Below are 27,610 nucleotides of genomic sequence, written 5' to 3'. Positions count from 1 at the left end.
TGTGGGCCAACACTTTCTAATGCTAGTCGGAGGTTACGGCTTAATAAATTCTTTGAAACTTTTAACATTTCCTTACCCAACTTGGTCTATAGTTCATCTGAACTAAGGGTCCAAAGATTGTATTAAAGAAATAAGACATAAACGAAGGAACTTGCACCCTCATTAGGTTCCAACGCACCCTTAGTCCAAAATTGGAACAGATTTATTCACTGTCCCTGGAAATGACTTTCTCCTGGTCACTAATTACTTTTCCAAATGTCTAATCATCAGACAATTGAAGGATACCTTGAGTGCATCCATGGTAATCGCAATGAGCGCAATATGTTTGGTACATCTGAAGAGATTACATTGCACAACCAGCCACAATGTATTGGCGGACCTTTAAGGTGCCAAATGGGGCATAAACCATGTGACAGCCTCGCCGCTCCATCCCAGATCTAATGGCCTTGCCGAGCGAATGGTCCTCACCATTAAGGCATTAATCAAAATGTGCAGAGAATCAAAACAAGATCTCCATGTAGCCATGTTACACATTGAGGGAAACACCTTTAGACATGGGCTTACCATCAGCAGTGGAAATCATGTTTAGGCAGGTTAGGACAATCTTGCCAAGCCATCACCTGTCCAAATTCTCAAGAATACAGGAGAAACTTCTCGAAAAGCAAGGGAGGATCAAGACGGCACCTGACCGACATGCAGGTGCAGAACTACCTAATCTGCACGCAGGACAAAAGGATTTGGGTCATATATCCCACCCAGAGAACCTGGTCCATATTTAATGTGTGCAGTGATCCTATGAGATCACAAAACTGAATGGGATGACGTTAAGCTAGCGAAGGAACTTGTCCCACTGTATAACATCCAGCACTCCTATTGCATTTAGAACAAATCCCAAGATGAACTCAGTGAAATTGTGGAATACCGCCATTAAACAACCAGCACTCCAATAATACAAAGGATGCCAATGCACCTACAAGTCAAGAACACCGAAGTGATGAGTCTAGATCTCAGGAAAATTATACCATCATGAGATCTGGGAGGATTAATAAGCCACCAACACATTTTACAGACTCTTTAATCTCTTAAATGATGAACAGAAATCTAGAGATAAAAACAAAAAAACTGCAGATGCTGGAAATCCAAAACAAAAACAGAATTACCTGGAAAAACTCAGCAGGTCTGGCAGCATCGGCAGAGAAGAAAAGAGTTGACCTTTCGAGTCCTCATGATCCTTCGACAGAACTTGAGTGAATCCAAGAAAGGGGTGAAATATAAGCTGGTTTAAGGTGTGTGTGTGGGGGTGGGGAGGGGTTTAGGTGGGGGGAGAGAAGTGGAGGGGGTTGGTGTGGTTGTAGGGACAAACAAGCAGTGATAGAAGCAGATCATCAAAAGATGTCACAGACAACAGAACAAAAGAACACATAGGTGTTAAAGTTGGTGATATTATCTAAACAAATGTGCTAATTAAGAATGGATGGTAGGTCACTCAATATTTTAAAATATCTTTAAATCTTTTATGCTCCCCCCACCCCCACTAGAGCTATACCTTGAGTGCCCTACCATCCATTCTTAATTAGCACATTCGTTTAGATAATATCACCAACTTTAACACCTATGTTTTCTTTTGTTCTGCTGTCTGAGCCATCTTTTGATGATCTACTTCTATCACTGCTTGTTTGTCCCTACAACCACACCAACCCCCTCCACTTCTCTGCCCCCCCAACACACACACACAACAGAAATCTAGCTTCTGTGTAAATAATTTTTGCAACCACCTTACTGTGTATGAGTATTTACTCTTTTTGAATGAAATGTTATCTTTGGGGAAAAGAGCGATGTTGTGTTATCACTTCAACAGCATTTGCAAATGATGTACACATGTTGCCACAGAACCACGATGTAATGCAGCATGTGACCAGCACGCTGTGTTGCTGTTGCTGTTAATGTTGATTGTGGCTATTGCTGTGTGTTTTGAATCTCTAGAGTATACCTGTTTGTTGAGCTCTCCTGTAATGAGTACATATGAGTTGTAAAACAAAAACAAAAATACCTGGAAAACTCAGCAGGTCTGGCAGCATCTGTGGAGAGGAGCACAGTTAATGTTTCGAGTCCGGATGACCCTTCAGATGCTGCCAGACCTGCTGAGTCTTTCCAGGTATTTTTGTTTTTGTTTTGGATTTCCAGCATCGACAGTTTTTTGCTTTTATCACATATGAGTTGTATCTTCAAATAAATAGAACCTACTTAATAGTTTATCAATCCTGTGTGTATGATTGGTTAGTTTGCATAAAGAAGCCAGAAACACAGCAACTCACGTTGGCACAGTTTGTAGGAAGAGAGATGGAGGCCAGGATCTAGGATTCATTTAAGAAACAACCAGATGCTGTACTGAGGAGATTTTTTTTCGTTCATTCATGGGATGTGGGCATTGCTGGCTAGGCCAGCATTTATTGTCCGTCCCTAGTTACCCTGGTGAAAGTGCTGGTAAGCCATTACAGTGCATGTGGTGTAAGTCCATCTACACTGCTCTGAGGGAGGAAGTTTCAGAATTTTGACATAGCATTGGTGAAGGAATGGCAATGGAGTCAGGATGGTGTGTGACTGAGAGGGAACTTGAAAGTGCTGGTGTTCCTATGCGCCTGCTACCCTTGTTCCTGGTGGTAGGGCTTGTGGGTTTGGAAAGTGCTATTGAAGGAGCCTTGACAAATAGGTGCAGTGCATCTTCTAGATGGTTATACTGCTACCAGTGTGTATCGATGGTGGAAGGAGTGAATGTTTGAGGTGGTGGATGAGGTGCTGATCAAGTGGGCTGCTTTGTCCTGGATGGTGTTGAGTTGCTTGAGTGTTGTGGGAGCTGCCCTCATCCAGGCAAGTTGAGAGTATTTCATCACACTCCCAACTTGTGCCTTGTGTATGGTGGACAGGCTTTGGGGAGTCAGGAGGTGAGTTACCCATGGCAGAATTCCCAGCCTCTGACCCTGCTTCTGTTGCCATCGTATTTATGAGGCTGATCCAGTTAAGTTTCTGGTCAATGGTAACTCCCAGATGTTGATGGTGGGAGGTTTTGAGTGATGGTTAAACTGTTGAATGCCATGGGGAAATGGTATTCTGCAGGGATGGGATGAAATATGCTGAACGATGATGTTCTTCTGAGCCCATCTTCTGCAGCCCCACATCAAATATTAATTTTGAAATAGCTTACACATAAGTTGCTCTAAACAAAACAGTGCCTCACTCTGCAACCGTTGTCCTCTTGCACCATCACACAATCTATAGTTAAAAATAACTTCAAACAATAGGATGCACTCATTCTGATTATGTTAACACAGACCTGAGAGATTATTCAGTTAGCGAATCATGTATATGTTCCTGTGAAGCTCCTTGGGACGTTTTTAGTACTTGAAAGGTGCTATATAAATATGTCATTGTTATACATGGCTATTTTGCTGGCTCACTTCTCTCTGATAAAACTGCTTTCGAGCACATTATTCTGCATCCCTGTACAAAATAATATTTCTTGCTATTGGCAATAGTTGCTTGTTAGTTAATTCCTTCCTTTGTTTTAACCATCAAATTTAATTGAAGCAAATATAAAAGCAGGATTAGGAGCCTAATGCAAAATATTTTGATCAGTAAAACAGTTGAAACCATAAACGCTGAACTAAGCACCAAACCATAATACTATAGGCATTGCAATTCTCTTCATTTGAAACGAATGCAATTCAGTATTCTCCTATGAGCACAGAAACACAATTTGGAGTCTTAACACAATAGGCACTTTTAGCTTTTTGAGGAAAGCGCTATGAGATTGACACTCAAGTAAACATCTAAAACTTCTTAAGTACAACTCACTATCTTTCAGTGCCCTGCATACTGACAGTGGTCCACTAGGCCTTTTGAAGGAGGCAAGTTTTCTGTTCTCTGTGAAGTCATAGAATCATTGAACTTTACAGCAAAGGAGGAGGCAATTCAGCATATCATGCCTTATTGGCCTTATCAGTAATCTCATAAATAGGGCCCAAGCCATTTGCTCACTGTGCAAGCTTGATGTCAAAATCAGGCACATCAAAGCTATCCTGCCGGATAATGGCTATGCCGATCAGATTATTGTTCACTGTATGTCACAGGTTCTCACGAATGGGCCAATGGCTGCACTTTCGGACCTGAAAAGTGCATCTACCTCAAGTTACCCTCGAAAGGTAAAGTATCTCAAAAATTTGAGAAACAGGTGAACCTACCCGTTTCACGCTACTACTATGCAGTGGCAACGTGAGCTGTGTTTTCCACCTACAGAATGCTGCCATCAAGCCAAAAGGTTATTCTGCCTACCACACAAACGAGTAATGTGGTATATAAATTTCAGTGCTGGTGCAATGCCGGGTACATATAGGCTGCATGTCCCAACATCTGGTGGATCGTATCAAATGTACCTTTGGCTGTTCACAATAGGCAGAGCACAGATTGTACTCAACCAACCTGTGCTTGCAAAACTCAGGACATAATGTCTAATATTAGATGTGATTCTGTGATTGGGCAGCACTTGCTGAATAATCCTGAGTGTGCTAAGAATTACAGTAACAACCAATTTAAGATTATCAGTTAGGCTTGAAATGTAAATCACTTACGCTCGCTAGAAACTACATATATATGCAGAGACCTGCCCTGTGCAGGTAAAAAGGAGGATATCCAGATGTTGCACCTTTTTTGAATAAATCTAAAGGTTCTTGCAAAACCTTCAGTAAAGAGATTTCAAAGAGCTCTGAAGAAGAATCATATGGACTCAGGACATTAACTCTGTTTCTCTCTCCACAAATGCTTCCAGACCTGAGTTTTTCCAGCATTTTTTGTTTTTATTTCAGAGTTCCAGCATCCGCAGGATTTTGCTTTCATCTTAATAGTACTATTAAGATAAAAGCAAGTTCATTCAGTGGAATTACAATGGCTGAATAAGTATCAATTACAAAGGAAAAAAATTAGATCCAGCAGTTCTGAAATAAAATCAAAAAATGTTAGAAATGGTAAGCAGGCCTAACAACACATGAAAAGAGAAAATAGTAACGTTTTAGGTAGAAACCCTTCATTAGAACAATGATGACCAGTATTGAAGTGCAGGATGCCTACTTTAGCATCATTAATTGTTCAACTGTTAAACAGCTTGAAACCTTTTATTTGACCCAAGCAAAAATATAATACCAAAGAAGGATTACATTATATTGAGAGACTTGAGTGTAGGAAATATCAGCCAGATCTCCAGGTGTATATTGGTTAAACCATCCATAGGACTGATTGGTGTTATTTACCCTTGTAGACATACCCAGCTGTACCCAATAGTTGAGTGGATACGGTTTACTGATCTCAGCCTGAGTATCTGTAGTACCGTACAATTTGCCTTAATACCTCTGGATTATGGAAAGAGATGATTGAGCAGAGCTGCTGCTCCGATGGGTACTTAGTGACCCATGCTATAAATGGTTATGTATATATGTTGGGTGAGGTTAGGATCAGGCTTGACTACAATACACTTGTGCAGTTGACACTTCCTGCCAAGGCTTACCTTAGATTAAAAGGCATGACCCCTTGAATGAAGTGCTGGAAGCTATTGAGTCATCCCCAGCAAGGAATAAATGTCTTTAGGGAAGGGTGGAAATTTTTAAAAATTGTAATTGCTATTTGTTTTTTAATGCCATGAGTACATATCTGCTCAAATTATTATTGATTGTTTTTCTTTCAGCACCCAATGGGAGTCTCTATTTGATATATGAAAACTATCATTGACTCATTTCACAGATTCAAATTCTCCTGCAAAAAAAACAAGCCTGGAAGCTAACAACATGGCAAGTTTGGATATTGGCACAAATTCCTCTGCAAGCTTTGTTCCTTCAATGTCTATTGATCGACTTTTCCCAGCTCTCTTAGAGTGTTTTGGCATTATTCTTTGTGGATATGTTGCGGGACGAGTGAACATCATCACTTCTACGCAGGCCAAAGGTTTAGGAAGTTTTGTCTCGAAGTTTGCACTTCCTGGCCTCCTTTTTAAGAATATGGTGGTTTTAGACTTGGCTCACATAAACTGGAGTTTTCTTTGGAGTATTCTTGTGGCTAAGGTTACAGTTTTCATAATTGTCTGCACTCTGACTCTCGTGATAGCAAGTCCAGAAAGCCGATTTGGTAAAGCTGGACTCTTCCCAATTTTTGCTACACAGAGCAATGATTTTGCTTTGGGATACCCTATAGGTAAGCCTATTATAAAAAAGTTTCATTCAACTTGACTGTTTTAGTATTCAAGTTTAGTAGTTCATTAGTTCCAATTTTAAACTGCTACCTCATTTATGTGGCTCAAAGAGAAGCAATTAAAGCTATGGGGAGGGATTATAGATGGTCACTTGGTACTCAGATTCTTTGTGCCCCCGCCCCCTCCTTGTGTAAATGCAAGAGTTTCATAAAAAGTACTGACGATTAATCCAAGACTTGTGATAAGTGTCTGTTAGCGTTAGACATATGTTCCAGACATTGCGAATAGTTGCTTCCACTGTGCCAAATTTTGTGATTTAGTTGTAGAAAATACCCTTTGCTTGTTTAAACAAAACGAGTCACTCAATAGGCTAAAAAAAGTTGCATAATTTGAATGAGAATTTAAGATTGTGACATTATATGTAATGGGGTGAAAGGAAGGAGAGAATTCCAAAAAGACCATAATCAGAGAAATGGAGACTTCTTGGATGGCATAGGACCCAGTGAAGGTGAGCTGCTGAGCAAGGCAGGGCAGTTGAATAGGTGGTCTCAATCTTGCCAATTGGAGGTAAGGGTGGAGGGGGCGCAGGAAAATAGTTCAATTAGACAGTTGATTATTTCAGAAAAAAGCTCCAGAGATTGTATTTGCTATTCATGATCCTGGGTAGTGGACAGTTTTTGACAGAGGAAGATGAGGCTCAGTAATGCTTGATGCATCCCTATATTTCCTCATTCCATCATCGGCAACTGTGCCATCAGCTTTCTAGGCCCTCAGCTTTCAAGCTCCCTCCCAAAGACACTCCATCTCTTGACATCTCTTTCCTCCATTAAGACATTCCTTAAAACCTACCTCTTTGACCAAGCTTTTGGTCTCATGTCCTAATATCTCCTTATGTGACTTGGTGTCAAATTTGATTTGATAAAGCGTCTGTGAAGCATCCCAGGATGATACAATACATTAAAAGACACTATATAAATTAAAGCTTTTGTTGATATGAACCAGAAAGATTTAATGATGGTTGGATAAACTAATTATGCACCATATTCATGCAAGTCTTTGTCTCTTGGACTTATAGTGAAAATAGGGAATCATACCAAAGGGATTAACCTGGTTGGGAGAGAGTAAATGTTTTGCTGGGGACAAGGGCACTAAAAGTGATGGAGAGCACATCAATGGCTGCAAAGGTAAGATGGAGAAATAGAGAATTAACAACCGAGGCAATTGGGATTTATACCTATTGTAGATAGCATTGTGAGGAATATGACATTACATATTGAATAATTCACTATACTGTGTAAATACTTCAGATAAATCTTGAATTACCAGGAATTTAACATTCTGTTATGGTAATCTAATGGTTTTATATGTATTTCAGTTGAAGCTCTGTACAGAGATACATATCCAGAGTACCTTCAATACATTTACCTGGTGGCTCCCATATCATTGATGTTATTAAATCCAATTGGTTTCATCTTCTGTGAAATACAGAAATGGAGGGAAAACATGAACACCCAACAAAGCAAACTGAAGACTGTTGCACTGGTACTGTTACAGGTTTTTAAAAACCCAATTGTGTTTATGGTCATTGTTGGAATTTGTGGGAATTTTATCTTTGAACAAAAGATTCCGGTGATTATCGGAGAATTTCTGGATGGTCTGGCAAGCTCTTTCAGTGGTTCAGCTCTCTTTTATCTTGGACTTACAATGGTGGGGCAGATCAAGAAACTGAAAAAAAATTCGTTTGTTGCAATTATTCTCCTGATCACAGCCAAACTGTAAGTAGAAAAATCTTGCCATCTGATATAAGTACAATTATTGCCTGATTCAATTAATTTAAATTTTCTATATTGTGCATTTAATACGGTTGCGAAGCTTTTTTTAATATCAGGATTCCTGTTGTGAAATCAAAAAGTTTTCACAGCTGCCTTTTCCTAGATGCAACAGAGGAAAAGTATATTTTATTAGAAATGGGAAGGCAAGTGTAAATGACCACCCATAAGGTTAGACGGGATAGTCACATGGGCAGATAAGTGGCAGATGGAATTTAACCCTGAAAAGTGTGAGGTGATACACTTCAGAAGGAGTAATTTGACTAGGAAGTATTCAATAAATGGCATGGCACTAGGAAGTTCTGAGGAACAAAGGGACCTTGGCATGTGTGTCCATAGATCTCTGAAGGCGGAGGGGCATGTTAGTGGGGTGGTGAAAAAGGCAAATGGGACACTTGCCTTTATCAATCGAGGCATAGATTACAAAAGTAGGGAGGTCATGTTGGAGTTGTATAGAACCTTGGTGAGGCCACAGCTGGAGTACTGTGTGCAGTTCTGGTCACCACATTATAGGAAGGATGTGATTGCACTGGAGGGGGTGCAGAGGAGATTCACCAGGATGTTGCCTGGGATGACACAGTTAAGTTATGAAAAGAGGTTGAATGGACTAGGGTTGTTTTCGTTGGAGCAGAGAAGACTGAGGGGTGACCTGATCGAGGTGTACAAGATTATGAGGGGCATGGACAGGGAGCAGCTGTTCCCCTTAGTTGAAGGGTCAGTCACAAGGGGACCCAAGTTCAAGGTGAGGGGCAGGAGGTTTAGGGGGGATGTGAGGGAAACCTTTTTACCCAGAGGGTGGTGACGGTCTGGAATGCACTGCCTGGGAGGGTGGTGGAGGCAGGTTGCCTCACATCCTTTAAAAAGTACCTGGATGAGCACTTAGCACGTCATAACATTCAAGACTATGGGCCAAGTGCTGGTAAATGGGATTAGGTAGGTAGGTCAGGTGTTTCTCACGTGTCGGTGCAATCTCGATGGGCCGAAGGGTCTCTTCTGCACTGTGTGATTCTGTGATTCTGATTCTGTGATAGAAGTAGGAGGAGAATGTAGAAGTAAACAACATAGGGAAATTCTGTCAGTCTAGAATTGTCCAGTAAGTAAGTATACAGTTCTTGATACCTATGATGAGGATATGGACTGAGGCACAAGGAAGGGTTATCTAGAGCAACATGGTGTTTGGATTCATAGGATGAAATCTTGTTCCCTCCCCCATGGTGAGTTTGGTGGGGAGGGGGCATTTAATCAGGCAGGAAGGTGGTAGGTAGGGACCCTGCCACCTTTCCACCTTCACCCCAATTAAATCCATGGTGGAAAGGCCCGTGGAGGGCCTTCCCACCCCACAGCCAATTGAGGCCCTAAAATGGGCAATAAATACCCACGTATGGGCCTCCTTCCATTTTTGCTCATATTGCCCCAGCAACAGGCGGGTAGCTCACCATTGGGGTGTATGACAAGCAAACCCTAGCATATTTTCCTGTGGGCTGTCGGGAAGGGACTTCCTAATTTATTTAATAGCACTCGGTGCCTGATCAAGGAACCCAGCATCAGGAAGGGGGAGCCCACTGAAAGCCATTTGCCTGCCCTTGCTGCTGACCCCAACCACGCGACCCCCTTCAGTCACCTGTGCCTGGGTACCTCCTCAGTCCGAGTACCTCCAGTGGGTGTAATACTGATAGCAGCTACCACTCCCTGGTAGCCCTGTTGAGTACAGAAGAGTTGCCGGTGAATCAGTCCTTGATCCCAAGTGAAGGCCCACTGCTGGTCTGTCAAGTGCCTGCGTAGCAAAGATGTGGTGGGCCTTCCTGAAAAGAGGGATCTCGCCAGCTCTTTAGCTGGCGACGGAGACTCCCATCGCTCCAACAAAATTCAGCCCATGGTTATTGACAAGGGCAAAAACTATGAGTTAAGGCAGCAAGTGAGTAGTTCTTGTTGTGAATCCTATAATTAAGGAGACAAACATTTTGGGAGGAATTTTCCCAGGCAAAGATGTGTGATGGAATATTCTTTGCTTGCAGGAAATTAAATCCAATTAATGTGAAGTCAGCTCGGGATCCTCCCTTCTTTCGGGTTTCATTGGGGCAAGATTGAAGGCCAGCGGAAAACCTCTACTGGGTCTGTCGGGAAACCAATTAAGAACTGTTTTGTTGCTCCATTCTGTATTTAATAGCCATAGCTCCTGTTCCCTCACCTGTTAGCAACTTGCCAGGGTCAACAAGGCGAATGCACAACAGTGAAACTGGCAGATTGGGAAGGCTTTGCTTTGTGAAACTGAAGAATCCCCAGCCAAGGCTAGAGGAGAGGCTTTCTAAAAATTTATTTAGGGGATGTGGGTGTCGCTGGCTAGGCCAGCATTTATCTTGTATCACTAATTGCCTTTTGAGAAGGTGGTGGTGAGCTGCCTTCTTGAACTGCTGCAGTCCCTCTGGTGTAGGTACACCTGCAGTGCTGTTAGGCAGGGAATTTCAGGATTTTGATCCAGCAACGGCGAAGGAAAGGCAATATATTTCCAAATTATTTCCAAAATTGTCCTTCTAGATGGTAGCAGTCATGGGTTTGGAAGCTGCTGTCTAAGAAGCCTTGGTGAATTTCTGCAGTGCATCTTGTAGATGGTACACACTGCTACCACTGTTCGTCAGTGGTGGAGGGAGTGAATGTTTGTGGAAGGGGTGCCAGGCAAGCAGGCTGCATTGTCCTGGATGGTGTCAAGCTTCCTGAGTGCTCTTGGAGCTGCACACATTCAGGCAAGCAGAGAGTATTCCATCACACTCCTGACTTGAGCCTTCTAGTTGGTGTACAGGCTTGGGAAGTCAGGAGGTGAGTTACTCATGGTAGGATTCCTAGTCTCTGACCTGTTCTTGTAGCCACAGTATTTATATGGCTAGTCCAGTTCAGTTTCTGGTCAATGGTAACCCCCAGGATGTTGATAGTGGGGGATTCAACGATGGTAATGCCATTGAATGTCAAGGGGCGATGGTTCGATTCTCTCTTGTTGGAGATGGTCATTGCCTGGCACTCGTGTGGCGTGAATGTTACTCGTCACTTGTCAGCCCATGCCTGGATATAGTCTAGGTCTTGCTGCATTTGGACATGGACTGCTTCAGTATCTGAAGAGTTGTGAATGGTGCTAAACATTGTGCAATTATCAGCGAACATCCCCGCTTCTGACATTATGCCGGAAGGAAGGTCATTGATGAAGCAAATGAAGATGGTTGGGCCGAAGACACTGCCCTGAGGAACTCCTGAAGTAATGCTCTGGAACTGAGATGATTGACCTCCAACAACCACAACCATCTTCCTTTGTGCTAGGTGTGACTCCAACCAGTGGAGGAGTTTTCCCCCTGCTTCCCATTGGCTCCAGTTTTGCTAGGGCTCCTTGATGGCACATTCAGTCAAATGCTGCCTTGATGTCAAAGACTGCCTTGATATCAAAGGCAGTCACTCTCACCTCACCTCTGGAATTCAGCTCTTTTTTCCATGTTTGAACCAAGGCTGTAATGAGGTCTGAACTGAGTGACCCTGGCGGAACCCAAACGGAGTGTCAGTGAGGAGGTTACTGCCAAGGTAGTGCTGTTTGATAGCACAGTTGGTGACCCTTTCCATCATTTTACTGATGATGGAGGGTAGACTGTTAGGGCAGTAGTTGGCCGGGTTGAATTTGTCCTGTTTTTTTGTCCTGGGCAATTTTCCACATTGCTGGGTAGATGCCTGTGTTGTAGCTGTACTGGAACAGCTTGGCCAGGAGTGCAGCAAGTTCTGGAAAACAAGTCTATTATAAGTACTATTGCCGGAATATTGTCAGGCCAAAGAACTGTCTAGTGATCACGTGGAGTGAATTGAATTGGTTGAAGACTGCATCTGTGATGCAGGGGCCCTCCGAAGGAGGCTGGGATGGATCATCCACTCGGCACTTCTGGCTAAAGATTGTTGTGAATGCCTTATCTTTTGCACTGATGTGCTGGGCCCCTCCATCATTGAGGATGGGGATATTTGAAGGGGATATTTGCCTCACCCACCCCTATCCCATGTTATTTAGTTGTCCACCGCCATTCACAACTGGATGTGGCAAGACTGCAGAGCTTAGATCTGATCCATTAGTTGTGGGCTCACTTAGCTCCGTCTATCACTTTCTGCTTAAGCTGTTTGGGACGCAAATAGTCCTGTGTTGTAACTTCACCAGGTTGATACTTCCTTTTTAGGTGTGCCCTCCTGAACTGTTCATTGAACCAGGGTTGATCCCCTGGGTTGATGGTAACAGTAGAGAGGGGGATATGCCGGGCCATGAGGTTACAGAATATGTTCAATTCTTCTGCTGCTGATGGCCCACAGCATCTCATGATTGCACATCCATTGTCCGTTTGAAATCTATCCCATTTAGCCCACTTGTGTTACACAGCACGATGGAGAGTATCCTCAATGTGAAGACGGGACTTCGTCTCCATAAGGACTGTGTGGTGGTCACTCTTACTCCTCTGTGGTGAGAATAAATATGTTTTTCCCTCTTGTTAGTTCCCTCACCACCTGCCGCAGACCCAGTCTAGCAGCTATGTCATTTAGGACTTGGCCAGCTCAGTCTGTGGTGGCCAGCTCGGTCTGTGAAGGTGCTGCCGAACCACTCTTGGTGATGGACATTGAAGTTCCCCACAATGAGAACATTCTGCGCACTTGCCATCCTCGGTGTTTCAATGGTGTTCAATATGGAGGAGTACTGATTCATCAGTTGTGTGTGGGCAGTACATGGAAGTCAGCAGGAGGTTTCCTTGCCCATGTTTGGCCTGGTGCCACGAGACTTGGGGTCCGGAGTCCCTGTGCCGATACCTCCTGCGGTGGGACAGGGTTTGCCGTTGTCGTTTCTGGTGCCGAGAGTGGTTTGTCCAGTTTTTACAACAATAGTTTCATGGTCATCATTGGACTTGTAATTCCAGATTTTTATTGAATTCCCCTTACCCTGGGTCTCTGGATTACCAGTCCAGTGACAATACCACTACACTGCCGCCACCACCTCCCCTTCTCTTCAAAGCAATTCTTCTCTGAGACTACTTTCACTGCTTGACAGCTGCTAACCAACTTCTTGGAAGGCATTTCATTTGTCTAACACTTAATCTACTTGGACTTCAGCAAGGCTTTTGATAAGGTCACATATGGGAGATTGATAACGAAGATAAGAGCCCATGGGATCCAAGGCAATTTGGCAAATTGGATCCAGAATTGGCTGAGTGGCAGGAAGCAGAGGGTGATGGTCGAGGGGTGTTTTTGTGACTGGATGCCTGTATCCAGTGGAGTTCTACAGGGATTGGTGTTGGGTCCCCTGCTGTTTGTGGTATATATAAATGATTGAGACTTGAATGTAGGCAGGTTGATCAGTAAGTTCGCAGATGACACAAAAATTGGTGAGGTGGTAAATAATGAGAAGGATAGCCTTAGATTACAGGAAGATGTAGATAGGCTGGTCAGTTGGGCTTATCAGTGGCAAATGGAATTTAATCTGGATGAGTGTGAGGTGATACACTTGGGCAGGACAAACAAGGCAGGGGAATACACGAATGGTAGGACTCTGGGAAGTACCGAGGATCAGAGGGACCTTGGTGTGCATGTCCATCTGCCCCTTAAGGTAGTGGGACAGGTAGACAAGGTGATTAAGAAGGCATGTGGGATAATTGCCATTATTAGCTGAGGCATAGAATATAAGAGCAGGGAGGTTATGCTGGAACTGTATAAAACACTGGTTAGGCCACAGCTAGAATATTGCATACAGTTCTGGAATCCGCATTATAGGAAGGATGTGATTGCACGAGAGAGAGTGCAGAGGAGATTTACCAGGATGTTGCCTGGGCTGGAGAGTTTTAGTTATGAGGAGAGATTGGATAGACAGGGGTTATTTGCCTTGGAGCAGAGGAGATTGAGGGGGTATATGATTGAGGTGTATAAAATTATGAGGGGCATAGCTTGGGTAGACAGGAAGGAACTTCTCCCCTTGGTGGAGGGGTCAATAACCAGGGGGCATAGATTTAAGGTAATGGGCAGGAGATTTAGAGGGGACGTGAAGGAGAATTTTTTCACCCAGAAGTTGGTGGGAATCTGGAACTCACTGCCTGAAAGAGTGGTAGAGGTAGAAACCCTCATAACATTTAAAAAGTATTTAGATGTGCACTTGCAATGCCATGGCATACAAGGCTATGGGCCTAGTGCTGGAAAATGGGATTAGAATAGTTAGGTACTTGTTTGACCGGCGCAGACTCGATGGTCCAAAGGGCCTTTTTTCTGTGCTGTAGACCTCTGCGACTCTATGATATTTTCAGCTACACTTCCCAGCCACGCAAGCATTGCCAGCAATTGATAAGGTGCCTGTCACCAGAGGATCACTACCTGGCACCTGATAATGTTTTCCTTTCCTGTCTTTGAGATCCTGAATTCGCTTGACGCGCTGTCCCCAGGTTGGAGAGATAACACTGCTGCTGCTCGGGGAGCCCATAGTTGGGAAGTTAATGCCGTGGCTTTGGGAAAGGGCCTCGACAAACCTGTCCATTTGTCAAGTAGATTCCTGACCCATAATTGGGCTAGCATCTCAGCAGGCACTAAGTCTCAAAAATTTCGCCCTTTATTTTGTAGCCATGATTGAGGTGTTACAGGACATAACAGAGAATTGAAAAGCTTATGAAAAGTGACCAGAAGTTGTGGTTCATGTCTTAAGAAAAAGTAAAAGCAACATTTTTTTGTACTGCATTTGAAGAGTCGGGGTGTATGTTAATGTATGAGACTTTGAAGATAGTTAAGATAGAAAAACATGGAGTAGGAGAAAGTTTTGAATGGATATCACTGTGGCTAAACCAGAGAAAGGAAAGGTTATTAACAGAGTTTCAGAGACATGAAAGGGGGCAGTGATAGCAGGTTGCCAAAGCAGGTTAGTGTTAAGCAATTGTTTTTAAATTGTATATAAATGATTTATTGAACTGGGAACAGAAATAAAAATGTCTAAGTTTATCGATAACACCAAATCAGAGGAAAAACAAAGGGATCTGGATAGGTTGGAAAGTTGGGTTGATTAGTGGCAGGTGATATTTAATGTGTACAAGTGGAAGAGAATGATATTAGATAAAGATTTGGCAGATAACCTGATGATTCTAGCTTACTGTATTTGCAGATATGTTATTCCATTTCATAGTAATTCAGTCTTTGTGAAGCATGTTGATGAGTTTGTACATGCAAATTGTTATTACAAATACAAATTGTCTTTCTTCTCTCATTTATGCTATCACATTAATTCTCTCTTTTTCTTGTCCCGGTTCTTTACTTATTTTTGTGTGTTCTTTCTCAGCACACAAATACTGTGCCCTGCAAGCTCTCACTCTAGGGACAAACTTTAGAGGTTGGAGGCAGGGAGGGTATTTAATCGGGCATAAGAAAGTGAGGTGGGTATCCCACCACCTTCCCACCTCTACCTGGTTCAGTCTGTTGCGGGAAGGTTCGTGGATGACTATCCCGCCCCAATACTAATTAAGGTTTGGGCACTTAATGCTGACTTAAGTGTCTCATTCTGTCGCCATTGGTATTCAACCAACTGTGCAGACTCTTCATGTGCTTTCTCTTTCACACGCCTGTGCTCTCATGCTTACATCAATTTTGTTCATCTTTTTTTCTTCGTGTTTGCTTTAACCCTCCCTCCCCATTGTATGGTGTGTCCCAATCTCAACTACTGGCTCACGCTCGCATGCACACACCTGCATTTGTTCACTGCTCCTTTCACTTTTCACTTTGTTCTTTCTCACTATCTTGCATGCATGTGCTAGTTCTGTCTCTCATGTATATATTCTTTCTTTCTCTTTCATGTGCTTGCTTTCTCTCTTGTATATGACCTTTCCTTTTTGTGCATGTTATTTTGCAGCTGTGTGCACTCGTCCTGAATCATGCTTGTTCTTATCTCACACATTCTCACATGCATTTCTCTTCCTCTTCTGGTCTCTCTTCCTCTCTCATGTACTCGTGTTCTTTTGCTTATTCGCCTTTTCCCTTCATTCACTGCACACTTTTCCCATTGACCACTCCTGTGTTCTTGTTCTTTCTTCTCCTACCTTTGCATATTCTCTGTTTCCATACCACAATAGTCTGATTTTAACAATTCACAGAGATTTAAGTGATAGGTTTGAAATTGTTATCAAACTTCTCAAAAGGACAATATGATGAATAATTTGTTGTTTCATTTAAGTTGTAATGATATATTTGTTTCTAAAATTCTTAGATTGGTCCTTCCTCTCATCAGCCGTGAAATGGTGGAATTACTTGACAATGGCAATACTGAGGCTAACTACACCAGTCTCTCGAACTATGCATTTTTATATGGCATTTTCCCAACAGCACCAAGTGTAGCTATATATGCAAGTCAGTACAATATGGAAATTGAAATTGTAAGTATGTAGAGGATCACTCTTGTATTTTTAATTTCAGAAAGGAGCAGTTTTTACAAAACAAGGATATATTAACATACGAAATAGGAGCAGAAGTAGGCCATTCGGCCCCTCGAGCTGTTCTACCATTCATTAAGATCATAGCTGATCTGTTTGTTTCGAATTCCACATTCCCATCTCTCCCGATAACCTTTGATTCCCTTACCTAACAAGAATCTATCTACCTCCACCTTAAAAATATTCAATGACACTGCCTCCACTGCCTTCTGAGGCAGAGAATTCCAAAGTCGCACAACCCTCTGACAGAAAAAATTTCTCCTCATCTCTGCCCTAAAAGAGTGACCCCTAATTTTAAAACAGTGCCCCGTAGTTTTGGACTCACCCAAAGAGGAAACATCCTTTCCACGTCAACCTTGTCAATACCATACACTTATATACTTCAATCAAGTTACCCCTCCCTCTTCTAAACTCCAGTGGAAACAAGCCCAGTCTGTCTAACCTTTTCTCATAAGACAAACCGCTCATTCCAGGTATCAATCTAGTAAACCCCCTCTGAACCGCCTCCAACGTATTAATGTCCTTCCTTAAATAAGGAGACCAAAACTGCACACAATATTCGAGATGTGGTCTCACCAATGGCCTGTATAACTGAAGCATAACATTCTTAGTTTTATGTTCACTTGCTCGGGTAATAAAGGATAGCATTCCATTAGCCTTCTTAATTACTTGCTGTACCTGCATACTAACATTTTGTGACTCATGCACTAGAGTACCTAGATCCCTCTGCACCTCGGAATTCTGCAGCCATCCTCCATTTAAGTAATACTCTGCTTTTTTATGCTTCCTGCCAAAGTGAACAACTTCACATTTTCTCACATTATACTCCTCTGCCGTATTTTTGCCCACTCACTCAACCTATTTATCTATCAGCAACCTCCTTATGTCCTCTTCGCAACATACTATCCTACCTATCTTTGTGTCAATTGCAAATTTAACTATCATGTCTTCACATCCTTCATCTAAGTCATTGATATGAATTGTAAAAAGTTGAGGCCCCAGCACAGACCACTGGGGGACTCCACTTGTCACATCATGCCAATCAGAAAAAGACCCATATATGCATACACTCTGTTTTCTTCCAGCCAGCCAATCTTCTATCCATGCTAATACAATGCCCTCTATACCATGAGCTTTTATTTTCTGCAATAACCATTGATGTGGCACCTTATCAAATGTCTTCTGGAAATCCAAGTACAGCACATCTATAGGTTCCCCTTTATCCACAGTGCATGTTATTCTTTCAAAGAACTCCAATAAATTGGTTAAACATGATTTCCTTTTCACAACACCATGCTGATTCTTCCTGATTAGTTTGTGTTTCTCTAAGTGCCCATTTATAACCTACTTAATGATTGATTCTAACACTTTCTCCACGACAGACGTCAGGCTAACTGGCCTATAAGTTACCTGTTTTCTGCCTCCCTCCCTTGAATAGAGGTTTATATTTGCTACTTTCCAATCTGATGGAATCTTTCCAGAATCTAGGGAATTTTGGAAAATTAACACCAATGCATCTACTACCTCATTAGCCACCTCTTTTAAGACCCTAGGGGATAGATATCAAGGGCATCATGGATGGGCAATAAATGCTGGCCATTCATCCATTATAGGATGAAGTCCATCAGGACCTGGTGACTTGTTAGCCCGCAGCTCCACCAGTTTTCTCAGTACCGCTTCCCTAGTGATTGTAATTTCACCAAGTTCCTCTCTCCCTTGCACCTCCTGATTTACAGCTATTATTGGAATCCTCTATTGTGAAGCCAGAAGCAAAATATTTGTTCATTTCATCTGCCATTTCCTTATTATGAACTATTAACTTCCCATTGTCACTCTCTTGAGAGGACCAACACTCACTTTACTTTTTTCCTTTTTAAAATACCTGTAGAAGCTCTTGCTATCCATTTTTACATTTCTAGGTAGCTTCCTCTCATACTCTAATTTCTTTCTCCTGATTAACCTTTTAGTCATTCACTGTTGCTCTTTATATTCTGACCAATCATCTGACCTGCCATTTATCTTAGCGCAGTTATATGCTGTTTCCTTAAGTTTGATGCTTTCCTTAACTTCTTTAATTAGCTACAGAGGTGGGTCCTCCCTTTAGATTTTTCTTCAGAGTAGGAATATACTTATTCTAAGTATTCTGAAATATCCCCTTACATGTCTGCCATTGCTTCTCTATTGATCTATCCCCTAGCCTTAATCCCAGTTCACTTCAGCTAGCTCAGCTTCTATTTTTTTTATTCATTCATGAGATGTGGGCTTTGCTGGCTTGGCCAGCATTTATTGCCCATCCATAATGCCCTTGAGAAGGTGATGGTGAACTGTCTCCTTGAACTGCTGCTGCCCATGTGCTGTAGGTACACCTGCATTGCTGTTAGGAAGGGAGTTCCAGGATTTTGACCTCGCCACATGCCCACATAGTTGCCCTTATTGAAGTTTAAAATACTAGCCTTATTCGCACTCTTCTCCCTTTCAAACTGGATGTAAAATTCAATTATATTGTGGTCACTGCTGAAGGGGTGCCTTTACTCTGAGGTCATTATTTAATCCTGTCACATTACACAATACCAAGTTTAATATAACCTGCTCTCTGGTTGGTTCTAGAACACGCTGCTCTATGAAACTATCTTGAAAGCATTCTCAGAACTCCCCATCTAGGTTACTACTGCCAATCTGATTTTTCCAGTTTATATGTAGATTAAAAATCATCCAGAATTATTGTCATCCTTTTATCACCAGCACCCAATATTTCTTCTTATATACTTTGTCCTAAATTGTGGTTATTTTTAGGGGGCCTGTAGACCACTCCCACTAGTGATTTCTTTCCCCTACTATTCCTCATTTCCACCCAAACCAATTCTACATCCTGAGCTCCTGAACCAAGGTCATCTCTAACTATTGCACAAATGCCATCCTTGATCTACAGTGCTGTCCCTCCACCTTTACCTAGCTTCCTATTCTTCTTGAATGTCATATGGGTATTTAAGAGTTTTTACTCTTAAGTTACATATTTAGCCTTTATATGATTCTCATATACTAAGTAACTCAAACCTCAGTAAAGTTTAGAATGAATACTGCTGGATAAACTTAATATATGCTTACCAAGCAAAACCTTGTTTCTTTTCAGTGGAATTACTGACTTTGTGGACTGAAGTCAGTACGTAGAGGAAGCACCTATTTAGCTAATCATGACTCAGTGAAATAGCATGCATTTTTCTTCTGTTTCTACATCAGTGTTTATAAATAATAAATATATATATAAATTTATTTTTGTAGGTGACCCCTGGGATGGTGATAAATACATTTGTATCTGCTCCCATTATGTATGTGTCCGCATGGCTTTTGACAATTCCATCGATGCACACACACGGGATGCAATCTGCAATTCAGACCGTCAGCTTTGACATAAGCATAGTCACCCTCTTTTTTCTGGTTAGTATATAGCTTCTGTAAAAACATTTCTTTCTAATATTAGACATCTGCTGAAGTATACTATCACTGCTCTTAAAAAGTTATTTGCTTTTGGCAGTAAAGCTAATGTTAGTTTTTAATCTATGTGGCTGGTATACATTTTGAGAAGTTGGTTGTTAAGTTTTATATAATTAAAATATCAATAGTTCACTGAAAATGATCTTTTTGGATAATGATGCTTCCAGATTCCAGCAACACCAGTGCAATACTGTCAAACTCCAGAATTCATCACCCTGGTCCTGACAAAGACCAGGATCATCACCCAATTATATCATTGCTCAGGAATGCCCCTTAGCACAGCTAAATCCTATTCCTCCTAACTGCCAAGCATTTATCTCTAGTTGCTAAATGCTAGGTATTCACTTCCAATGGCATAAATATGCTTGTTATAAAACAGCGATCTATTAGCTATTTATATATAATTCTTCTCATCAACTTTACCATTATAAATTCCTATGTCCACATTTGTGAAGGAAATAAAATGATTTCTGCACACCTTGTCCAATGTCTCTCACATTTTAACCTACCTCAGCTGAAGACTACATTCAGTCTTGAATCTGTGCAGCAACACAGGCAATTAACTAGTTTGTAATTGGATATAACCACAGTAGCAACATTGCAGGATGGAATTCCCAATAATTTCAGCTAAAAAATGGAGAATTCAAAACGCAATTGTTAATATTTTAATGGTGAGTGCATATGCTCATCACATCCTGCTCTATTTCAGCATTACCTCGACAGAATGACCATATCCATGTTGTTAGACTAGTATTTAATGCTGAGTTTTAGATGAGGCGGAGCTTTCTCAGATTGGACATTAGGATGACCATGTGGCTCATACAATTTTTAAAAAAAGAATTGCAAAGCCTGAAGTAACTACTTCCAGTTGATATTGAAATGAATTGAATATTCTGTACATTGGCATATGAATTACACAATTGAAACAGGGACCTTTGTGGCACAGTATGTGTCTGGTTCATTGTTTCAATTTATTGTATGGACTGTAGTTTGTATTGTGTCAGTATGTTGTTTTTACATATAGATTAATTTAATCGAAGCAGCTACTGTTTCTGTGGGCTATGAGTATTCAACTTTGAATGGATTTCAGTAGTTTCTGTCCAATTTCACCCCACAAAATTGCATTAATATCTCACCCAAAAGACAACACCTCTGTCAGTGCAGTACTCCCTCAGTACTGCACTGACGTGTCATCCTAAATTATGTGATCCAGTGTCTGGAGAGGAGCTTGAACTTAGCCTTGGAGACGAGTGCTACCACTGATCCAATTGCGATGAGTGAACCTAAATTTACTGCTGAAATTTATAACAATCCATAAAAAGCGTTAATCAATTCAAACTAGTTATATCAACTCAAGTTTACTTCTGTGTTCCAAGTTCCTGAATATCATCTGTGTAAGATCCATGATTGACGAGGAGGCCTACCCTGGCACAGCTAGTCATTCCCCACTGCCACAACTCCTTCCCAACTATTACTCCAACTCCTCTTTTGCTGTCCTTACATGTTCTCCCCTACAAACGCTGACTAGCTTGACGCTAGCTTGTCTGTCTTATTTATTTAAATTTCATAGACCCTAGCAAAGTGCACTTCAGTGCTCAGCCACTTGAAGGAGTAAGCTATCATGGTAGTCATCAGCACTAGAGATCTTCATTAAAACAAAGTAAACACACAAGTACAATTTGAATCCTAGCTGTGCAGATGTTGCATTAAAGCTTTATTTGCATCTTCCTGGTGCCACTCCTTGCCCATCTATTTGCATGTGACCCCGGTACTCATTTATACTCCTCCATTTCTAATTATATTTAATGGCTCTGGTGCATATCCTGCTAATAATGCATTTATAGAAATATACTCTCAATCTGGCTCCTAATTCTCCTCAAGATGTGGTTATTTGCATTATTACACCCTGTTCTCGAAAGTAATGGCCCAGGTTACTCAGCAACTGAATGACGCATTCTGCAATGTATTCTCTTAATCTCCTGTTTTTCTATAAAACTTATATTATCTAATGTACCTATGAGATCCATCATAACTGTAATAATTTTTTTATTTAGTTTTTCTGAAACATCTGAAAATCACACAATTAACAGATCTTGAACTGTCACACACTTGATTGACTCAAATTTCATACATCTAAAACAATGACAAGTCACAACTGGACATTTAAGGAAGCAAATTATGAAGAGTACCATTGTTAAAAATGAAACAAAACAGGAAAATAAATTAATAAATGCTACTTACTTCTGACCTTAATAATCTAGCCTCTCCCCGAGGAGCCATGTACAAGTCACTCCAAGCTGAAGCATCAGGAAGCAGTTAACCATTTCTGTTTGTTCAGTTTCATTTGTTTTAAACAAACATCCCCACACAAATGTAGCTCCTAATTCACCCCAGAACGTGCCTATTTAGGATACTTCACAATAGTTAAGTAGCTAGATCATCACATTTCTGCTCAAGCCTAGTTATACTTGGTGGCCTCAGTTAGACCAGGTTAAAAACAGCTCTAAATTAGCAGCAGATGACTTCGCAGACAGCAGTGCCATTATATGTATTAGCAAAAGAACTATGAAAATGCAAATACTCCCATGCTACTTAATATTGCTACTTGATACAATAGATCTGTCATAAATAAACATATCCTCTGAATTATCAAGAATTATGGAAAATTGCTATTATTTATAAATTAGTTAATATTACCACAGAAAAAGTGTTTTAATTCTGTACTGTTTCAAGGATATTTTGAAAAGCTCATAACTTCAGCAATTGCAATTTCAATTTGAAACCATTTATGTAACTACACAACTTTGATCTTTCATATAGGTTTGGTCTGTGGCTGTGATGCTTCTGAGTAAGAAATTTAAGCAATTGCCTCATTTACTCTCTGTTAATCTGCTGCTTGCACAGGTAAGGTTCTTAAATTATTAATTATTAGGGGCAGGTTTTATGATATGACTGATATTTATTTAGAAATAATTGCACATTTTCTGAGGGTACTGCAACCTAAGGCAAATTGTAGCAGAATAAAGCATCTCCAAATGTTACGAAGAAGCAGGTCCTGAGCCCTCACTTACTGACAGCTGGACTGGATCAGCAATTTTACCACAGGCAGCCTGTTAATTGACAGCCTTAAAGACTGCCATCCAATTAAAGTCAACAAGTGAGTTCCCCAATGCTGCCAGCAGCCCCACAAAATAGCTCTTATGTAAATTGGCTGCCCGTCTCCGTGAGACTGGCAGCTGAACCGGCATGCAGTCCACCACAGGGAAACTTCCCCAGTGGTGTGACTGTGTTGGAAGGCTATCCTGATGCTGTTCCCTGGCACTGTACTGACTTCCCTCCCAGCCTGTTGCCCATGGCAGATTTTGGAAGGACAGGAAGCTGGGAAAAAGAGGTGGGATAGCTCTGTTAATTAAGGATGACATCAGTACAATAGTGAGAGATGACCTTAGTTCTAAGGATCAAGATGTAGAATCCATTTGAGTAGAGATAAGAATTAGCATTGGTAAGAAGTCGTTTGTGGGAGTGATTGATAGATCCCCTAACAGTAGCTAAACTGTAGGACAAAGTATACAGGAAGAAATAATGGGGGTCTGTGAAAAGGCTACTGCAACAATCATGGGTGATTTTAATCTACAGATCTAATCTACACATTTAATCTATAGATTGGATGAATTGGATTGGCAAAGGTAGCCTGGAAGATGAGTTCACAGAGTGTTTTTGAGGCAATTTCCTTAGAGCAGTACATTCTAGAGCCAACCAGAAAACAAGCTATTCTAGACCTGGTAATGTGCAATGAGAGAAGATTAATTAATTACCTCATAGTGAAGGAGTCTGTAGGTCGCAGTGATCATAACATGATTGAATTTCACATTCAGTTTGAGGGTGAGAAAAGTGAGTCTAAGACTAGCATTTTAAACTTAAATACAGGGAATTACGAAGGTATGAATATAGAACTGGCCGAAGTGAACTTGAAAATTAGGTTAAAGTGTAGGATATTAGAGATGTAGTGGCAGATATTTAAGGAGATATTTCATAACATTCAGCAAAGTTGCATTCCAGCAAAAAAGAAAGGCTCTAGGAGAAGAATGCACCATTCATGGCTAACTAAGGAAGTTAAGGTTAATATCAAATTGAAAGAAAAAGTGTACAATTCTGCAAAGATTGGTGGTAGGTCAGAAGATTGGCCAGAATTTTAAAAAAACAAAGAATAACTAAAAGGAGGGAGAAATTTGAGTATGAGAGAAAGCTAGCTAGGAATATAAAAACAGATAGTAAGAGTTTCTACAAGTATTTAAGGAGGAAAAGAGTAATTAAAGGGACCATTGGTCCTGTAGGGAATGAGAATGGGGTATTAATAATGGGAAATAAGGAGATGGCAGAAGCATTGAACAGATAAGGTGAGGTGGATTATTCCATTGTGTTGGTTCTCACTGCAACAAGCCCAGTCTGGTAGCTATATCCATCAGCACTCCATGGTGGCAGTACCAAATCACTCTTGGTGGTGGACATTGTAGTCCTACACACAGAATACATATTATACCCTTGTTTCCCTTAACATGGAGAACTACTGTTTCATCAGCGGAGGGACAGCACTTTCTTCGTCATATTTGACCTGAAACCATGAGACACCATGGGGTCCAGAATCAATATTGATGATTCACAGGGCTGCTCCCATCTGACTGTTTATCACTCTGTCCCACCTCTGTGTAAGTGGAAAGGTCATATCGAAGGAGAAGTTGTCAGATAGCTATCATGCTGCAAATGTGACTAATGTACATTGAGGGCAGCTGATTTCTAAAAATATTGAAGTTATTTGACACCAAATGGATATTTTTTAAGTGCTCATTAAACTTTTTTTCTTGGACTAACTATGGAAGTGAAATAATCAATACTTCTTCTGATACCTGTATTTGTTGGAATATGCATATACTTAAAAAGTATATGCAGACTGTGAATTGAGAAATGGAAAACAGGCTTGGAAGCACTATTATGCATTATTCAATAAAAAATATTATGATGGCATTCTGTATTGTTCATTAAAGCATAGCCTAGATGCAGAATGCTAAATCTGCATTATAATTGAGGAAAGCGAGAATAAAGAATGATATCTTATTGTAATACTAATATACTGCAGTATTCTTGCTTTGAGCGTATTTCTTAAGCCCACATGTATGGCTAAATCCTGATCGCATACCACCAATTTGGGAAATTATTTGTCATGAAAAATCTAAACGATTGGATGCAAAACAGCAAGTAATAACTAGTGAATAAAAATGGAGGCTTCCTTTTCAAAACAAATGCTATGACCAAAATTATTTGGTGAAACTGACCTTCATATGCCTTGTGACCAATGGCCAAAAGTGCTGGGAGTTGATATGAGGATTTATGATTAATGCACTCAGTTGTGGTGTAGCAATTTTATGATTGAAACAATTGAAATTTTATACTACAACTGAAGGAAATTAAATGGAGTATTTTCAGTGTTCAACCTGAATAAAAGAGAAATTCAGCTGACTTTGTAGGAAAAGAAATGTCAATTCTGATTCTTATTCTTACAATAAACTGAATATTAATCACTTGGTCCATTGAATTTTAAATTATTTTAAAAATTGTTTTCCAGACTATGGTCTGTTTGGGAATGATCATGTGGTATGTTATCACCAAGCAAAATAATCTACTTGGTCAAGTCCTGGTATTCATTGTGCTATATAGTTCTTTATATAGTACGTATGTATGGACAGGTAAGGTGCCTAAAATGTAAATCATTTTAGAAGGTTTTTTTTTAATCCACTCATTTTGTTTTGCTCATTTGTATGCTGTAATGATTTCTTGCATAACTTCCAGTGGGGATGGCGTTACCCTGGGAGTCCTTAACATTGACTCCAAACCCCACGAAGTCTCATAGCATGATGATGAAAACATGGTCAAGAAAACCTCTTACTGATTACCACCTACCACATCTGCACCCCCACCACTTGCCCCAACCCCCCACCACTTGCCACAACCCCCTCAGCTGATGAATTGGCACTCCTCTGTGTTGAACACCACTTGGAAAAAGCAGTGAGGATGCCAAGAGCACAGAATGTACTCTGGGTGGGGGACTTAAATGTCCATCACCAAAAGTGGCTCGATAGCACCACCACTGCCTGAGCTGGCCAAGTCCTAAAGGACATATCTGTTAGACTGGGTCTGCAACAGGTGGTGAGGGAACCAACAAGTGGGAAAAATCTACTTGATCTCATCCTCACCACTCTACCTGTCGCAGATGCATGTGTCTATGACAACATTGATAGGAATGTCCACCACACAGTCTTTGTGGAGACAAAGTCCTGCCTTCACATTGAGGATACTGTTGTGTGGCACTACCAACATGTTAAATGGAATAGATTTCGAACAGATCTAGCAATTCAAAACTGGGTATCCATGAGGCGCTGTGGGCCATCAGCAGCAGCAGAATTGTATTCAACCACAATCTGTAACCTCATGGTCGGGCACATTCCCCACACTTCACTGAACCAGGTTTGATCCTCTGGCTTGATGGTAACGGTAAAATGCAGGAGAGCATGCCAGGAGCATCACCAGGCATACCTAAAAATGAGGTGTAAACCTGCTAAAAAACAGGACTACTCGCGTGCCAAACAGCGGAAGCAGTATTTGATAGACGGAGCTAAGTGATCCCACAACCAAAGGATCAGATCTAAGCTCTGCGGTCCTGTCACATGCAGTTGTGAATGGTGGTGGACAATTAAACAACTAAGAGGAGGAGGAAGCTCCGCAAATATCCCCGATCTCAATGATAGGAGAGCTCAGCACATCGGTGCAAAAGACAAGGCTGAAGCATTTGCAACCACCTTCAGCCAGAATTGCTGAATGGATGATCCATCTTGGCCTCCTCCTGAGGTCCCCAGCGTCACAGATGCCAGCCTTCAGCCAATTCAATTCCACATGATATCAAGAAGCGGCTGAAGGCACTGGATACTGCAAAAGGTATGGCCCCTGTCACCATTCTGGCAATGGTACTGAAGGCTTGTGCTCCAGAACCTGCCAAGCCCCTAGTCAAGCTGTTGCACTATATCTACAACACTGGCCTCCACCTGTCAATGTGGAATATTGCCCAGGTATGACCTGTCCACAAAAAACAGGACAAATCAAACCCAGCCAATCACTACCCCATCAGTCTATCTCAATCATCATCGAAGATGTTGTCGACAGTGCTATCAAGTGGCACTTGCTTAACGATAACTTGCTCATTAACTCTCAGTTTGGGATTCACCAGGACCATTCAGCTTCTGACCTCATTACAGCCTTGATCCAAACATGGACAAAAGGCCTGAACTCCAGAGATGAGGTGCAAGTGACTGCCCTTGACATCAAGGCAGCATTTGACTGAGTGTGGCATCAAGGAGCCCAAGCAAAGCTGGAATCAGTGGGAATCAGGGGAAAAATTATCCACTCGTTGTATCTTACCTAGGACAAAGGAAGATGGTTGTGGTTGTTGGAGATCAGTTATCTCAGTCCTGGGACATGGCTGCAGGACTTCCTCGGGGTAATATCCTAGGCCCAACAATCTTTAACTGCTTCATCAATGACCTTCTCTCCAT

The 27,610-nt window shown here is 41.3% G+C and overlaps 1 protein-coding gene across 9 annotated transcripts in view; it reads left to right on the top strand.

Annotated features, from left to right (window-relative positions):
* LOC121284928 (integral membrane protein GPR155-like) overlaps positions 1-27,610 on the top strand; it is an 83,275-nt gene that overhangs the window by 12,700 nt on the left and 42,965 nt on the right. For 6 of the 9 annotated variants that reach the window (XM_041200858.1, XM_041200857.1, XM_041200854.1 and 3 more), the window contains 6 exons: positions 5,732-6,234; positions 7,608-8,007; positions 16,295-16,460; positions 19,797-19,952; positions 22,830-22,913; positions 25,630-25,750. In XM_041200858.1, the coding sequence (XP_041056792.1) occupies positions 5,832-6,234; positions 7,608-8,007; positions 16,295-16,460; positions 19,797-19,952; positions 22,830-22,913; positions 25,630-25,750 (1,330 nt within the window). In that variant the 5' untranslated portion in view covers positions 5,732-5,831. The remainder of the gene's footprint in view (positions 1-5,731; positions 6,235-7,607; positions 8,008-16,294; positions 16,461-19,796; positions 19,953-22,829; positions 22,914-25,629; positions 25,751-27,610) is intronic. The other 3 variants (XM_041200856.1, XM_041200862.1, XM_041200863.1) reach the window with 3 other exon arrangements.

This window comes from Carcharodon carcharias, chromosome 12, assembly GCF_017639515.1.
Source record: "Carcharodon carcharias isolate sCarCar2 chromosome 12, sCarCar2.pri, whole genome shotgun sequence".
Lineage (NCBI taxonomy): Eukaryota > Metazoa > Chordata > Chondrichthyes > Lamniformes > Lamnidae > Carcharodon > Carcharodon carcharias.
Note: the sequence above shows the minus strand (reverse complement) of the source record. Positions and strands in the feature narration are given on the sequence as shown.